Genomic DNA, 17,389 nt, shown 5'->3' on the forward strand with positions numbered 1-17,389 from the left:
ATCCTCGCATCCCTGGAGCACCACCAGGCAGCCACTTCCCAGGGCTGGATTTGCTGTCCTACTGCACAATTTGGGGATTTTCGCAATGCCACGGGGTCAAACCGTGCCCTGGGAAACTCATTGCAAAATTTGCACGGGGTTGGGGGGGATTCAAGCAAAGAAAAAACAATGTGGTGAAACCCCAGGATGGGGCAGGAGATGGGGCTGCTCTCGCTGGGCTTTGTCCCTGTCTCCCATCAATCCGCACCCGCTCCAAAGCGCACCCATGCAGGTGGGAACGGTCGGGCACATCTCCGGCTGTGGATCCCCAAACACAGAATAACAGGACAGGGCTTGGCCTTGCTGCTCCCTGCACCCACGGAGGGAAAACCCACGGGCGGGGAGCCAGCCTCCCCGGACCGTTGGGGAGGGGAGAGCCGGGGCCGCGGAGATAAGGGGAAGCGCCGGGGCAGGGCGCACACGGTGCCGCCGGCTGCGGGGCTGCAGCTTGCACATACCCAGGATGGGGCCGGGCAGGGTGTGGGGTGGCTTTTCCCGCAGCCCCGCTTCCCGACACAGCAGCTGCCCTGAAAAGTCCCCGAAAGCAGCTGGGAATGATCGGTGGTGTGATTCGGGGATTTTTTTTCCCCCTCGCTGCGTCCCAGTCAATCACGTCCAAGCTTTCCGCTCTCCGGGCAGCTCTGAGGATGACGGTGTGGGAGCCATCGGATGAATTATTGGGGATTTTCATTTGTTCTTGACCAGCAGCGAGGACCAGATGCTGGGTGTTTCTTCTGGCCCCCCAGAGTCGCCAGCTCCGGGGCTGCTGATGGAGCCTTGCGTGACGTTTGGGTTTGCTCGGAGCCTCAGCTCCCCCAGATAAATTCAGCCTCCCAGGCAGTACTTTGTACCAGTAAATGAATGGGAGGCCTTCTGGAGGTGGAGACAAGCCAGGACGGGAGTGACAAAGGCTCCAAAAATCTGATGGACAATAGAAAGTGGTTTAATGTGTTATATATTATGGGAGAGGAGGGGGGGGGGGGAGATATTTGGACATTTGGGCTGGAGTGACCCCTTCTCTTGGGCAAGTGCAAACCAGTACGGCAGTAAAGCACCCCGTGCGGTCACTTTTAGCCAAAATCCCTATAAACTGATTGATTTCTGGGTTTTCCTCATCAAAACACGGGATCTTCCATGACAGGCTTCTATCAAAATGAGTTACACCGACCCCTGCAAAGTTACAGCACCTTGCAAAGCACCCAGAGGATAACACTGGCTGAAATTTGGTGCAAACGGGCAGGGAAAGGTACATTTGCTGGAAAAGCTGCAAAATTTGGCAATGTCCAGGCAGAAGGCCCTTTGTCCAGTGGCCCACCTGGTGTAGGAGCCCCTAATAAAGAGGTGCGGGCTGGGGTCTGACCATGGCAAGGCAGAGGCAGATCCGTGATGAGAGCGGGGTCCTGGGCACGGCGGTTGTGAGGCTGAGGAGCTGGGGGACACTTTTCAGCCCTGGGATGAGTTAACTTTGGGGAGAATTTAGCAGGATTTACCCAAATTGTCCATCACGTGGATCCAAGCCAACAGCTCCCTCTGGCTAAGGCAGATGTCCAGGGGGTGCTCCGGGACCTTCCAGGGACACGCGGCGTCCGAGGACCCTGATTTGGGGCACTTTGCCTCCTTTCTGGGAACCTCACACCGTGGGGGCCGCCCCTGGCAGCTGGAACATCGGAAGGACACGGCCGTGTGATAGAGAAAGCCCAGAAGATAAACGGCAGCAGAGGGATTAATGTCAACAGGAAACCAAAGCCTGACGCGGGTCGGGGAAGGAGAGCCCGGGGGGTTGTTTGTTGTGCGGAGCTGATTGTGGAGGACGAGGCTGGGGAGAAAAACCTCCCAGCCTGGGGCTTCGGCAGCTTGGGTGTCTCCAGTTCCTGGAAAGAAAGAGATTGAGCGGATGAAGAGCCCTGCAGTGGGTTTTTGGTCCTGCCGTGTGCGTGTGATGGGCTCGGGGGCCCGGCGTGACGCTAGGCACACGCAGCACGGAGGAGCTGCAGGGTGATGAACCCTTGGCTCAGCTTATCAAGGGAGGAGGTGGCTCGCTCTGGCTCAGTGTCTCTTATCGGAGGGTAGCTATCTCTTGCAAGCCAGGATTTATTCCAGCCTCAGGGGGATGTTTCGTAACCTTTGGGCACAAAGGACCGTGCCAGATGGCTGTGACAGCCTCAGGTCTTGCTCCCTGGCTTTGTCCCACGTGTCCTTGGCCACCCGGAGGGCAGCTCTTGCTGTCTGTAGGGATGCCCACCGTGGCACCAGGAGCCTTTCCCCCAAAACCCCCGGCTGCTTTTCCCTTCTGGTGAGAAGTGGCTCATCCTGAAGACACAAGGACCTGAGCCTGCAGACCTGCCCGTCCCTCCTGGCCCTCGCAGGCTGGGAAGAGATGCGATGCTGCCTCGTGTGTCCGGCCCTGGGCACCACATCCTCCTTCGCCAAGGGAGGACTGGGGGATCCTTGGGATTTTTTCCGACTTCTTTCATCTGGGACCAAACAATTTGGGGTTGAGATGATGAGCCTGGCAGAAGGCTGCGCGTGAGCAAAGCTGTGGGATTGCACCAGTGGAGTTGTGTCCTCAGGGACGTGAGGAAATACTGTTGTACTGCTGGTAGCAGGCCATGGGGATGCCTAATTGTCTTTGCAAGGTCACCAGAGGGAATTACCACAGTCTGGAAAGCCTGAACCTCCATTCCCCAGTGCTTCTTCCATTCTTCTAAACTCAAAACTCGCCCATCCTTTTATTGCAGGGATGCTGAATAACCCTGTGCACGCATCCCTGGGCGCACCTCTGCTCTGTTCCTACAGGGCGAAGCCGTGGCACAACTCCGTTACTCGGCCTGTATTTCTTCAGAAAAAGAAAAAAGCCATCACACGGACGTTTCCGAAATGTCAGAGTCGGGGAAGAATGAATGTGGCCGGGAATAAACAAGGAAGCGGAGTTACCAGCACATTTCCTCTGCCAGGAGCGTGACCTTCCCTCTGCTAGGAAATGGCCAGTGGCGAAAAGCAAAACCTTGGCCATGTCCTGAGGGCGCTGGGAGCCGGGAGGAGATGGAGACACGCGGGGAAAACCGCACAGACGGTTCGGACAGCTCTCGCCAGCAGAGAAACAAGAGCATGAGGAGCGATTTGTGCTGCTGCCCAGCCCTGCCTGCCTGTGGGCCCGTGGCTTGCTCTTGCCTGGGATTTTATTTCTCGTAGAGCATCCTTCCAAGCCTTGCTCCACGTCCCCATCTCTAAGAGAAGGTGCTGAGTAAGGGCACAGCGGGCTCGCAAGCACAGCGCGGCACGGAGCGGCATCAACGGGGGCACAGAGCCAGGGAGGTGCTGGAGCCGCAAAAAGAACCAGGGAAAAAAAAATGCTTCTGCCTTTCTCCTTTCCAGGGTTTTCTTTTTAAATTTCACCCTTGTTCAAGAAGAAGCTGGGGACGGGGAGTGTGGGGACGTGGGCAAGCTGTCGGGGTGACGGGGTCGAGTGCCTTGTGCCTGGTCGCGCTGCGCTGCGGGAGGTTTGTCTTCACGCTTGGCTTCGGGGAATTTCTCTGCTCCCGTGCCTGGATCCTGCTGCTTTTCCTGCTCCCAGCACCCAGCCAAGGCACCCGAACGTGCAGGACACATTTCGGTCACCCTGGAGAAAGCCAGTCTGACCGGCTCGCACGCAGCCCCGAAGCAGCAAGGTATTAAATCCAGCTGGCTTCCACAACCACGCACAGTTAAAAATCAAAATAATCAGTAAAAATAAATAAATAAATAAAACAACCAAAAATAAAGGGCAAAATGAGCCTCATAAAGGCAGGGAAGGAGCCGCTCGGCTCCACCGAGCTACCTCAGAGCTGCCCTGCTTGTTGAGTCATTTCATGGGAACAGCATCCCGCTTGCGGGGAGCGGGGGCAGAAGGGGCAGCGGGCTGGGAGCCGTGCGCGGGCAGGTCTGGTGGGCATCATCCCTGCCCCGGCGGAGCGGCCGCGCGCCGCGGCACCTTATTTGGCTATTGCTGCTGCTCGTAGGAAGCGCCGAGCTCCTGCAAACAGTGGGAAGAGCCCCGGGATGCTTGGCTGCCTCTGACGCAAGAGCCTCGCGGGTGCATTTTTGACCTTGCTTCGCGGCTCGGCCGAGCATCGGCGATGATCCCGCCTGCCTCTGTGCACACCCCCCCCAGTGGGAAGGGGAGCCCCCGGGGGACGGCGTCCCCCTGCCACCGAGGTGGGGGAAATAAACTCCGGGAAGGGTTTTTGGGGGGCAGGAGGAACCAGTGCAGTCGGCTGGACTGAAGTGATGCGGCTTCACCGGGGCCCGTGTTGCGTTGCATCAGCTGGGGAGCTCGGCCAGAACGGCGGAGCGGAGAGTAACCCTTTCTATTTATTGCCCGATGGTTTGACAGAGGAGTAACGCCGAGATACGAGCCCTGCTGTTACGGGATGGCTTTGCCCTGCCTTCCCAGGCTGGCCCCATGCAGAGTGTGCTCAGCTTCCAGGCTCGGGGGGAAGAAATGGGGTTACGCTGGCAGGGATCAAGGTCCCGGGAGGATTTGGGGGCAGGCCACTGTTGCCCAAGTCCCCTCCAGTGGCGTTGGCCACGTTATCTTAAATCCTCCACGCTCTTTGTGTGCAAAACCTGTCTCAGGAAAGCCTTTATTAAAGCTTATAGGAAAGCAGAGGAGCACCCCTTGATAAGTATCTCCATGAAAACAGCAAGAGGGGGGAGCTGGGGAGTCCCCATCATCGAAACCGTGAGCTTTTAGTGCCCACCACCACAACAAAGCCCCGGCTGCCGTTCGTGGCGTGGGACACGGGAGCAGCACACGTGGAAACAGAGGGCAGAGGCCGCTGCGAGGGGCTGGGGTCAGCGGGACGGGGATGTCCAGCGCCCACCGTGGGACGCATCCTGCCCACCGTGGGCCTCGCGTCTCCGCTCCTCCACCTTCTCAGGAAGCCCGGCTGCCGTGGCGGGACGTATGTATCACTGGGTGGAGAGCCACAGGAAGCGGATAATCACTTTTTTCTTCGGAGTTCGTGCCTCTCCGGGCTCTCCTTTACCCACAGCTCCCATCCCCGAGGCTCGCAGCCGCCGAGGATGGAAGGAGGCAGCGCGGCGCCGGGCACGGCGCGGGCCGAAGGCGGCGATGCCAAGGTACGGCTCGGCACGGGGCCAGGCGGTTCGGTGCCAGACGGCTCTGCTGCGGGGCTGGGGGCTTGGAACAGCGGGGGAAACCCCCGGGGTAGGGGTGGCGGTGGGGTGTGTGCTTGGAGGGGCGCGCTGAGCATCCGTGCTGAGCCGTGCCGTGCCGTGCCGTGTTGTGCAATGCCATGGTGAGCCGTGCCGCGCCGTGCCGAGCCGTGCTGTGCCATGCCGAGCCGTGCTGTGCCATGCCGAGCCGCGCTGTGCCATGCCGAGCTGTGCCATGCCGAGCCGTGCCGTGCCAGGCCGTGCTGTGCCATGCCGAGCCGTGCCATGCCGAGCCGTGCCGTGCCGATCCGAGCCGTGCCGCGCTGAGCCACGCCGCGCCGATCCGAGCCGATCCGAGCCGTGCCGAGTCCCGGATGTTGGAGCGGGGCCCCCCCGCGCTCTGTCCTTCGCTTCCATAAAAGGCCAAAGGGGCCCGGCAGCGCGGGGCGCGTTTTTCCTTTAATTATTATCCCCCTCCTCCTCCTCCTCCTCCTCCTCCTCCTCCTCCTCCTCCCGCCCCTCTCCCCCTGCCCGCCCCTTCTCCTCCCGGGCGGCCCCGCAGGCAGCGGCTCGGCCCCCACCGCCCCCCCCCCCCCCCACCCCCGGCTCCCCCAGCTCCCTCCCCGCCGATCCGAGCCGAGCCGATCCGAGCCGTGCCGGGGCTGAGCGGGGCTGGCTGGCGGCGCAGGAGGCCGGGGCCATGGCGCTGGACGGGATCCGCATGCCGGACGGCTGCTACGCGGACGGGACGTGGGAGCTGAGCGTCCATGTCACCGACCTGGGCCGCGATGTCACCCTGCGGGTCACCGGCGAGATCCACATCGGCGGCGTCATGCTGCGCCTCGTCGAGAAGCTCGGTGAGTGAGTGTGTGCCCCCCCCCCCCCCCCCCCCCCCCCCCCCAGTTGGGGGCGGCCCCCTGCCCCAGATCCCGGCACCCTGCCCCAGCACCCTGCCCCAGCACCCAGCACCCTGCCCCAGATCCCGGCACCCTGCCCCAGTGCCCAGCACCCTGCCCCAGATCCCGGCACCCTGCCCCAGTGCCCTGCCCCAGCACCCTGCCCCAGCACCCAGCACCCTGCCCCAGAGCCTGGGACTCTGCCACAGTGCTGTGCTTTAGCACCCAGCACCCTGCCCGTGCCCGGCACCCAGCACCCTGCCTATGTCCCGCACCCTATGTCCAGCACCCCAGCACCCTGTCTTAGCTCCCAGGGCTCTACTACAGTGCTGTGCTTTAGCACCCAGCACCGTGTCCGGCACCCAGCACCCTGCCTGTGTCCAGCACCCATCCTATATCCAGCACCCAGCACCCTGCCTATGTCTAGCACCCAGCCTATTTCCAGCACCCATCCTACATCCAGCACCCAATACCTACCCTATATCCGATGCCCAGCACCCTGCCTATGTCCAGCACCCAATACCCTGCCCACACCTAGCATCCTGCCTCAGCACCCTGCCCCAGACCCCAGCCCCCTGCCTGCCCCACATCCCAGCACCCCATCCCATCCCTCCGAGTGCCCCGGGGTGCCCCTCTCCCCAGAGACCCCCCTGAGCACCACCCAGCCCCCTGGGGCCCCGAGGGGTGCCCGGCAGCACCCACGCTCTGCCCCGTTCCGCCCCGGGGCCGGTGCTTTGAGCTGCTCCGCAAAGGGGACTTTGCGTGGGGCCGGGAGACATCGTCATTTATGGGTGGGTTTTGTGCGAGTGCGCCTTCTCCGGCTGACCAAAAAAAAAAGATTTAATTTGGAAAGCCAGCACAGAGCCGAGCTGGGCAGCGCGTTTGCACGGTCAGCACTGGAAAAGCTGGCCCTGCTCCACGCGCGGTGCCGCTTTGGGCGAGGAAAGCGCCTTTGAGCTGATTTGGGGCTGCCTGGCTTTTGGGGCCACGGAGGGGGCCGGGAGCCCCGCGGTGTCCGGTGGCCTTGAGCTCACACCTGGACAAAGAGCCCGTTTGTCTGGGGCATGTGAAAACCAACATCTGAAGGCGGCGGGGCCGGCCGGCTGCGAGCTTTTGTGCGCTCTCCGTGGGTGCCTTCGCGGCCCGGCGTCCCCAAAAGCCACTCGGTGCTGTCCCCAGCCCTCGGTCCCAGGGCAGCCTCGTAGCGGCTCCTCTTTGTATTGGCTCCTTATGGCTTGCCTGTGTTTACCCAGCAGCGTCCTTCGGGCTGATTACCGTAATTGCTCAAATAAAATATTAATTTCGAGTTGCCGGCGCATGCCTGTGGCTGTGGGAGTAGCGGCGCTGTCAGCTGCAGGTCCTGCTTACATGCGAAGCGTTTGCCTGGCTTTAAAAACACCATCTTGCACCGTGCTCGGGCTCCGATTTATCAATTATCCGGGGCTAAAGGAAGCAGGAGGCAGACATAAATGTGCTCGTTTGAAAAGGAAGCAACCCCTCGCATCAAAGGGTCTCGTGCTCGAGACAGCCTTGACTCCGAAAACTCATTTATTTTTGTTATTTCAGTGCTGGGGCTGCAGAAAGATCCGCCGAAGCTGGGCCGAGCGCTGGGGGGAAGCACAAAAAAAAAAAAAAAAAAAAAAAAAAAAAAGTCACTGGCTTTCTAGAAATGGTAAAAATCGTCCCCCGGATGGATAAGTGCTGCCCCCCAGGCTCTGCTGCTCGGGGCTGACGTCGCGCCGAGGGGACGCCTGGCGCGCGGGGGCTCGGCGCGTGCAGGGGGACGAAGCCCAGCGAAGGGCTTAAATTAGCTCCTGACGCAAGGCGTCCCCCCGCGAAGAGCTCGCCAGGCTCCTCTCCTCCCGTTAAATTAGGCATTGTATTATGGGGAAGGAATGCTGGCCCTCGGCCCCGCGCGGGAGCTGTGCGTTGGGCTGTCGCGCTGCTCAGGCTGCCCCTTTCCCTCTCCCCTCGCCCTCCCCGCGTGCGGTCACCTCCCTTATTTGTGTTGCTGTGCTGTGGAGGCCGGCCACTTGATCGGGGTGGTTCCCAGGGAGCAGGATGGATGCTGTCCCCTCGCCCCCCTGCGCCCTTTCTCCTCCAGATGCGCTCATCCTGCATCTCTGCCATGTCAGACCCCTCGCCCTGCGCTTTCAACCCGTCCCTCGCTCCCCGCCGCTCCTCTTTTAGTTTTTTTTTAACACCTCCCAGCATTTAAAAATGGGTTTCCAAAGGTCGTATTTTTCACCCTGTGGGTTTTAGGGAAACTTCCTAAAAGCGGTGTTTCCCGCAGCTCCGGGATCCCCCGTGGCAGATGGATGGGGGATCGGTGCCGCGGGCATGGCTTTGCCTGCTCCGTCCTTTGGGATGAGGCTCCTGGGGGTTCCCTGCTGCCTGTGGGGCAGGGCAAGACGATCTGGGGGAGTCTTGCTGAAATTTAGGGCGTCGCTGGGGATCGTGAGCAGACTGGCCCCGCAGCAGGGTGCTGGCAGAGGTGTAGGGTGGTGGCTTTAGGCGCCGGCTATCAGTGACTCCTGTGCATTCAGTCCTTGGCAGCACAGAGCCTGCAATTTGGGGAGTTTACAATTAAAACCCATCCCTAATGCAGATTGGAAAAACCCCAGGCAGCAGGCAGGGATCTGGTTACTCAAGTGAATTGCAGCGACCTGCTCGCTCCCTGTTATTTATCACCCTGGCGGATTAAGGCACTTGGTTAATTGAGATGTCCCATGTGTTCGGCAGAGTCGACCTCTGAAAAATAGGCAAAAACTGCTGAGGTTTTAAGAGCAGTAGGATTTAATCGGTCACCTATAAAGGGACGGGGTAAAATCCCGGTTACAGTGTAGGAAGCGTGCTATTAATCCTGCCCATGCCATTGTAAAGTGCAGCGCATCTCAAGCTGGGCCGGATTATTATTATTATTATTGTTATTATTATTATTGTTATTGTTATTATTGTTATTATATATTTATACTTAATAAGGTTTTAAGAGCTGGCTTCACTCTAGAGTTTCCCAGTTTCGCAGAAGACATTTGGTGGAGTTTGAACCTGTTTCTCCCTGCTTAAAATCACAAACCAGGCTGCGTCCCGGGGCGCGGGGCCGGCTCCGTGCTGGGAACCCGTGGTGCTCACCCAGGGGTTTTTTAGGAATCCTGCCACTATTGACTTCCAAACAAAAAAACGCGGCTTAAAATCACTGCGAGCGGAGGAAGGAAGGAAGTGAGCAGAGGTTATTGTTGTTGTCAACTCGAGGCTGTTTTAAACATACCAAAAACTTGCCTTTTTTTTTTTTTTTTTTTTTTTTTGGAACGGGCCTGGGAGGAGCTTTCTGGGACGTACTGCAAAAGGGGGCTGGCGTTGGGTGGGTGCCGCGGGAGTAAAAGAGGAGCTGGAGGAAACAAGGAGGGGGACAAACAACGTCTGGAAGGTGAACGGAGGAAGACAGATGACCTAAATGTGCACTGATGGGATGCCAAAGCCTGGGGACGAAGCTGCACAGCACCGTGAGGACCTGCAGAGGGGACTGCCTGGGACCCCTCGGCACGGGATCCGTGGCAGAGCAAGCCCTTGCCCCGACAGAGCACCTGACAGCAGTGATGGCAGCCTCTAAGTCCGTATTTTTTTTGGCAAAGCGGGTCTCTGGTGAAGGCCTGGGGATCCGTGCCAGGCTCTCTGTCCCCTCTGGCAGCTCTGCTGTCCTGTTCTCCGGGTGCGTTACGGCGCAGGGCCGGCTCTCACCTGAACACGGAGGCTGCCAGGGGAGCTGGCACATGCAAATTCAGTGTGGTTTTTTGTTGTTGGCCTAGCACACTGAGCTCTTTCTCCCGCTGCTTTCAGCCCGCAGATGTGTCTGGGATACATCAGGAGCCCAGGGGCTCTGTTCCCAATCTGGATAATTCGGGTTCTGCCCGAATTATCTCGCCGATGACTTCAGCCCCGCTCTGGAGGAAGACTGAATGAAAATCTGGGCGCTCGCCACGTAAGGACTCTTCCTTAATGGAACCCTTACGGGGCTATGAATAAACCACCAAGGGAGCGCAACATCATCGATTCCGAGATCCGTGCCTGAGGTTTTGCAGCGCTTACAAATGCGCCGAGCCCTGGTGAGACCTGCCATGGAAATCGCTTGCCTTGAAACGGGCTCTCTGAAACTGCTCAAGGCTGTGTAAAAAAAAACTACAGGGTGCCTGCGCCGCGCTGTCCTGCTGTGGGCACGAGGCAGGGCGAGCCTGCGGGGCTGTCCTGCAGCTGCCTCGCTCCTTTTGCCTCGCAATAATCCTCCAAGGAGCCGCAGGCGAGGGCTATAGGTGGGCACATTCATCTTGCTGCTAAAGGAGGTGAGAGGAGCGGTTGGAAGCCAACAAGAATGAAGGAAAGGGTTTTTTTTTGCAGCCACGCTTTCCAAAAAAAAGCCTGATCTGATCATCAGTGCCTGGTGCCTGCAGCGTGGCCGGGGCGTTTCTCGGCCGCGCCGCGAGGATGACAGCTGAGCATCTTCATCCGCGAGGGCTGCGGATGCTCGTCTGGCCGTCAGCAGTCGGTCGGGGCGAGGAGGAAGTTCAGCTTCCAAACCAGTGCTCAAATCATCCCTCTCTTGCTTTTCAAGTGCGTGGTGTTCGCAGAGGGCTGTGAGTCCTGGTTAGCGCGCCGGGAGGCTTGCGAGGAGGTGCTGGTGGTGCTGGTGGTCACCGCCGAGGGCAGCTCGTGCTGGGCAGGGGGTGCTCCTCGAGTGCCCAGCACCAGCCACCTTCTGGAAAATGTCCCCCCGGGCTTCTCAGCAGCTGGGAGGGGACATGGTGGGAGGATGGCACAGAGCTGCTCCACCAACGGGCTGTACCCAGCAGGGATGCTCCCGCTCCAGCAGCATCTTCGAGGAGACCTCTGGAGCTGCTGGCCCTGCTTTTTCATATCTCTACATGATTAATACCTTCACTATTGAGCTCTGCTGAATCCTCCTCCCTCGGGTAACACATTTTTCCTGGCGTGTGAGACGTGCGAGCGGCCGTTAAGGCAGCCCGTTAATCAGAGGCCGCGCGCGTTGCTCCGTGCGGGGCAGGTTCCTTGCTTTGCATCCAGCTTCCGACTGCAGGAAGCTTCTACGTAGGCACACAACAAAATCGCAGGACCGTGGCTCAAATAATGTCCTCTTTGTTAGCGTGAGCGGAATATTCGTCTGCGCTGCCAGCGAGCGGAGGAATTCGGGGCGGGGGTAGGTAAAAAGCCGCACGCAGCTCCGAGCCGCGGTCACGGCGATTAGCGTTTCTGCCCCGAGTGGCGATGGCTCTCGGGGAGCCAAAAAAACAAAAAAAAAAATCTATTTTTGCAGTAATTTCCTCTCTCGTCTGTTTGTTCTTTGTCCAAATAGCGGCGCGTAAAAGCAAGAAAGAAGCCCGCCTGGAGAAGCAGCCGTCCTCCACCTGGGGCTGCGGTGGAAAATTCTCGCGCCGTGCCAGGGATGCCGGGGGGGGCCTTTCCCCTTCCAGACCCCCTCTCGGGCTGGGAAGAGCCCGGCCTTGCGCTACGGAGCCCGGTCGGAGAGGGAAGCGGCGGCGGCGTTCCCGCGGTGCCAGGGTTTGTCCGACCACAGACAGGAAATTGTTGGGTTCGCCGCTCAGACCCAGCCCAAATCAGCAGCTTCCTCTCCGCACTTTGTCAGGTTTCGCTTTGACGTAACGCGGGGGGGAAGCTGGCGAGGGGAGCTGCTCGACGCGCTGACGTCGGATGGAGCTGGAACGAGAGCACTGGCACATTTGTACACTTTCCTTTTAGTTTTTTTGTTGTTTTGGTTGTTGTTTTTTTTTTTCTCGCTGCGGCCGTCCTTCCCTTTTCCCCACCCTCGTCCATCAGGGCTTTTAATGCAGCCTCGCGTTTCGCGTCTGGCTTGAGTCTCCCTCAGCTGCATACAAAAAAAGCGAATAAATTGCGCTTAAGATAGCCGAACGTTTCACTCAGAAGCTGACTGCCTCCATGCGTTTCCCCAGCGGGGATTTCTGAATCTGTCCCCCTCGGAGACGTTACGAAAAGCAAACCAGGAACCTCCATTCGCTAAGCGTGCGCTCGTCTTCGAGGCGTGCGCCCTGGCAAAGCAGGGCCTCGTGTGGGGCAGACGAAGGGCAAGGAATGATGCTGGAGCTGGGGAACGGGCCGGTTTTTAGGGGATGGTGCCTGGCAGAAAGGATTATGCCTGGTGCCTGTGGCCCCGGCACAACGAGGGCAGGGATCCGTGCCCCCAAACGCAGCCTTGCCACCCGGCGCCCCTGCTGGAGCAGATTTCCGCGGTGCGGCACGTGGCCGAAATGCAGGTGGGGTTTCGCGGCGTAACCTGCGACCACGGCAGGTTTTAACCCTTGTTCTCTGGGTACGGGAGGGGAGAAAAGGTGTGCAGGCCGCGACGTGAACTTCTGGGTGCGGGGAATGTTTGCCAAGTTGGGAAAGAGCAGAGGGAGTATTTGCGCTGCAAACTTGGGCCGTTTCAACATCGCCGATTGCACAGCCGCTGCAAGCCCGTGTTCTGTGCCTTCGGGGGATTTATTTTTTGGTGGTGGCTTTTCTTACAGACAAGGCAAAGGAGGGAGATTTACAGCGCTCACGGAGCTCTTGGCACGCCGAGTTTATCCCAGGTCCAAGCCTGGACGTGCTGCGGGGGAAAAGCCTCGTTCTGCTCAGATGCCCCCTCCTGCCACCTGGGAAGGAGATGCGTTTCTTGCTCTCCTTCTGAGACGTGGCCGATGGCTTGCAAGGAGCAGAGGAGCAGAACCAAAAGGCCTCAGCTGGCGGGACTCAGCTCTGAGCGTTCTCGCTGGCTTTCAGGGTTCCTATTTGTTACAATTTGGAAAAACACCGAGATCCCCAAATTCCTGCTTGACGGGGAACTGAGGAGCGTGAGCCGCGTTGCGGTAACCTCTCTTTCTTGGCCAGGCTTGGTTCTTGCCCGTGACTCTGGTTTGGGTTATCCACGCTGGAGCTTCCGTGGGGGAGAACTGCTGGGAAAGGGGAAGAAAGAGCTCGGCAAGCGAGAGGAAAGCTTTTCCAACTTGTTCTTAGTTCTGGAGAACCATGCCGCTCAACTTCTCTCGCATTCGCCCCGTTCGCAGCAGGTCCGAGTGCAGGTTGCACCTCGTGGCCCTTCAAATATTAACCCGTGCCTGGGGGCGGTGCGCTGCCGAAAACGACTTCTCTCCAGATTCAGCTGGCCCCGGCACCCCGCAGCCCTCCACTTCCTCCAAAAATAGGGCTGAAAGCGGGCAGCAGGTCCAGAGCAGTATTTGGAGGGCTGCAGGCACACGAGCAGTTGCATAAACCTTCATTTTTTACAACCCTGGATGGCTTTTAGCTTGCAAAACAGCCAGACGGCAACCTGAACTTCATCTTGCCAATTATTACATCTTAAATCTCCGACCAGCCAATTACCCGGGCTGTCTCGCTGGTTGTTTTCTTTTATTTCCCCCTCCTCCCTGCAGATATATGTGCTTTTGGAAGGCTTTAATCGCCGAAGCTCCCAATTCAATTAGAAAAGTCTGCGCTTTCCAAAATCGCCTGGGAAGAGCGATGTCGCCATCTCGCCGAGCTTCCCATCCTCGCCACTAACACGCAGAGCTTGGCTGGCAGCAGCCAGACCCTGGGGCAGGCGACCTGGTGGCTTTGGTGCCTTCCAGGTGGGTCGCCCGGTGGCCAGCAGGAGCCACGGGCTCGAGGGATGGTTGCCCTTTAGGAGGCTGCAGCGTGGAAACGAAGAAACAGAATAATTCCTCCTGATTCGATTATCCCTAATACTGCTGCAGATGTTACTACGCATATTTCTGCAGAAGTTATGAGGAGTAACGGCACCATGACTTCTGCAGAAATAAATAATAACAGTAATAAATGAAGGCGGGGTTTCTTCCATCGCTTTGCCATGCGCCGTGGCCGTTGCACAGCTCGGTTTGCGGGGGGGGGAAGCTGTTATCGCCAAATAACCGGCGCTGAGCATCGTAGCGGGGCTGAGCCTTCGAACACGGCGTAGGGAGTTGGTGCTGCCTGCTCAGCCCGCCTTTATCTGCCCCGTGCATGCCTCCCGTGCAACGTCCCCTGGCTCGGGTATCGAGCACGGTATCACTCCCGTCTTTCTGGCAGGAATTGCACCTGGGGGGCTGAGTCAGGATTGGGCACTGCTGGCATCGTCGCCCCCCCTGAGCGCCTGGTCCCTTTGTGTCCCCGCGGGGAGCTGGAGGCTCTCCACCGAAGTGGTTTTCCTTCCTTCCGCTGCCGCTCTGTTTCCATGCGATGCTTTCCTATTTCGTGCTGGGTGAATCATGTAAACCCTAATCGAGTTTGCTTCCATTTCTCGTGGCTCCGTCCGCCGCGGCGAGCAGGCAGCGAAAGCCGCCCCCGCTGGCGTGCTTGGCGAGGGGGGTGCAGTGGAGGGGAGAGCGCCCTGCTGAATCAGGGTGCAAAGACCCTGTTAAAAAATCTTTTACAAGGAAAATCCATCCTTGCTTTCCTGCATGTCCTCCCTGAGAAAAATGAGCAATCCAAACTGGGGCAGGGGATTTAAGGGAGCCTGCAGGATGCACGCACGCCTGGTGCAGGGTACCTGGGGGTGCTGAGGGTAGCGCTCAGCTTCCCTGGGGGATCGCCTGGCGTCCCCCCTGGGTTAGCATCGCTGCGAAACTCGGGCCAGCAAGTTCAGACTGGGCTGGGTACGGCTGCACAGAGCAGGTGAGCGAAACCCACGGACCTCCTGCCGCAGCAAACGCTGAGAAATAACACCGATTTTATTTTACGTGCCCGTACGCATCATAAACTTATGCGTAAAAACACAATGGGAGTGTGTGCCTCGGGGGCAGGTGCCATATGCTCGGCTCAGAGCTGGTGGGGCTGCCAGCCCGTGCTTTCTACGTTTTGTGGGCTGGCCCCAAATGCTGCAGAGGTGAGGAGGGTGTCGCTGCTGCAGGTGAGCAGCGAGGGAGATCGCTGCCGCTGGGGCCGGAGGAGGAGGGATCCGGGCGCTAGCAGTGCAAGTGCCGTGGCATCTTAATGAATTAAATTTCCAAGTGCTAGCTGAGTAATCCTATTACCGCTGAAAAGAGCTTCCTTCCTAGAGTTTACTTCAGAGCAGAGGCGACTTTCACGCTCGTCGGCAGCCGTGCTGCTGGCCGGGGCTGCGCGCGGTCGCCTTGGGGTGCTGGCGGGGGCTCAGGTGTGCGCCGGGGACAAGGGCTCAGAGCTTTGGCCCCGTGGTTTTGCAAAACCACTTGGTAGAGAGCATGTCGCGTGCCCGTTTTCCTTTGTGGGCCAGCAAACAGCGCCGAGCACCGAGAGACCTAACATTTCGTGGGTGCTTCACCAGGAGGTGCTGGGCTTTTGGGCAGCAGGAGGACCGACAGCTGCATTTTGTTGTCAACTCATCGGTGCATCGGTCAACATACGCCACGGCGAGCTGTGGGCTTGCCCTTGTAGCCCTGACTTATAAACCTGACAAAAGGACACTTCTTTTTCCAGCATCAGAGCAAAGCGCTCCCTTATTAGCAAAGCAGAGCCAATAATTACTCAGAGCAAGGATGCGTTGGACGGCTGCGCTCTGCATCGCATCCCCACGTGCCTGTTGTCCTTCGCAGGGTTTTTTTTTGCTCCCTTTTTCCTTGCTTTCGCCTAGCTATCTGCAACCGAGCAGCGTGCTCTGACACCTGGCTCTCTCACGGCTGTTTTTTTTTTTTCCCTGATGTTTTTTCTTTTAACAAGTCGAGCTATTCTTCATGCAAGAGATGTTTTCCTTAAATTTAAATTCCAGCACAGGTCTGCGCTGGTTTTGACACCTCCGTGGGTGTGCTCAGGTGATATTTGTGCTCCCGAAGACAGGCAGGGTAAGGTAGCATGGGTGGTGGCTGCCCCTGGGGGTAAACGTGGGAGAATTCAAGGTAGAGCTTTGCTGCTCCGCGTTCGCCTGCGGGTAAAAGCCCTTTCGCAAGTGGTGGCTGCAGAGTAGCTGATGCACAGTGAGCTTTTCATAGCTGGCCTCAAATGCACACAGGCACGTGATTAAAACCCCCATTAAATCTCATGAGCACCAAGAGCATCAGATTGTCCTGGCTGCAGCTTTATTACGGCAGGCTGGTAATGATTTTTAGAGGGTATTTGTCTCTCTGTGCTTCCAAGTAGAATTTTTCAAGCGGCTCAAGGGGCAGACGGATTTTTTCATCCTTTTCCATTTAAAATCCCAACTTACGCTTCCAAAACCCCCAAACACTCCAAACTGTCCCAACAAATAGACCGCGCCCGGGACGGTGACCCTGTCACCCAGCAGAAACCAGCAGCGCTTCTGTGCGACCCGAGACGAGCGGCGGCAGCAGCTCAGCTCGTGCATATTTCTGCCATGATTGTCTCTGAAGGAGTGGCTGTGGCGTGTCGGAAGGAATCCGGGTGTTCAGAGGTCAGCGCCAGCAGCGACGCGGCGGTGTCATGTCCCACCCCGTGGGGAACGATATGGGTTATATACACGTAGCTGTACCCATATTTATTTACATTCACCAGGAGAGTGTGCGTGTATGTGTACATGGCTGAATACGGCGTCTGTATACACACCTATATAAACATATCATGGATGTATGGATAAATACACATGGATGTATGTATACATGGAGAAATGTGTCGGTATGTATGTGTGTGTATATATACGCACAGTGTCTGTGCTTGTCTAAGTACCTGGAATCTCTGCATTTACCTATATATATATATTTACCCATACATATATGTATTTCCCATATATATGTATTTCCCATATATATGTATGCACAGTGTGCATGTCTAAATACCTGGAATCTCTGCATTTACCCATATATATATATATTTACCCATATATATATATATTTACCTATATATATATATATATTTACCCATATTTACACATATATATATATATATTTACCCATAAATATATATATTATATATATATATATATATATACACATATATATATATATATATATATATATATATATATATTTGCGAGGCATTGGAACAGGCTGCCCAGGGAGGTGGTGGAGTCACCATCCCTGGAAGTCTTCAAAAGACTTTTAGATGTAGAGCTTAGGGATATGGTTTAGTGGGGACTGTTAGTGTTAGGTCAGAGGTTGGACTCGATGATCTTGAGGTCTCTTCCAAACTAGAAATTCTGTGATTCTGTGATTCTGTGATATATTTACCCATATATTTATATTTACCCATAGATATATATATATATCCCATATATATGTATGCACAGTGTGCATGTCTATATACCTGGAATCTCTGCATTTACCCATATATATATATATTTACCC

The 17,389-nt window shown here is 57.2% G+C and overlaps 1 protein-coding gene across 5 annotated transcripts in view; it reads left to right on the plus strand.

Moving 5' to 3' along the window:
* Positions 1–5,078: 5,078 nt before the first annotated feature.
* The window catches only part of FERMT2 (fermitin family member 2), a 46,035-nt gene continuing 33,724 nt past the window's right edge, over positions 5,079–17,389 (plus strand). For 3 of the 5 annotated variants that reach the window (XM_035327627.1, XM_035327628.1, XM_035327629.1), the window contains exons 1-2: positions 5,079–5,160; positions 5,885–6,053. In XM_035327627.1, the coding sequence (XP_035183518.1) occupies positions 5,104–5,160; positions 5,885–6,053 (226 nt within the window). In that variant the 5' untranslated portion in view covers positions 5,079–5,103. Of the gene's footprint in view, positions 5,161–5,733; positions 6,054–17,389 lie in introns of those variants that run through there. The other 2 variants (XM_035327630.1, XM_035327631.1) reach the window with 2 other exon arrangements.

This window comes from Oxyura jamaicensis, chromosome 5 (genome assembly GCF_011077185.1).
Source record: "Oxyura jamaicensis isolate SHBP4307 breed ruddy duck chromosome 5, BPBGC_Ojam_1.0, whole genome shotgun sequence".
NCBI classification, from domain to species: domain Eukaryota; kingdom Metazoa; phylum Chordata; class Aves; order Anseriformes; family Anatidae; genus Oxyura; species Oxyura jamaicensis.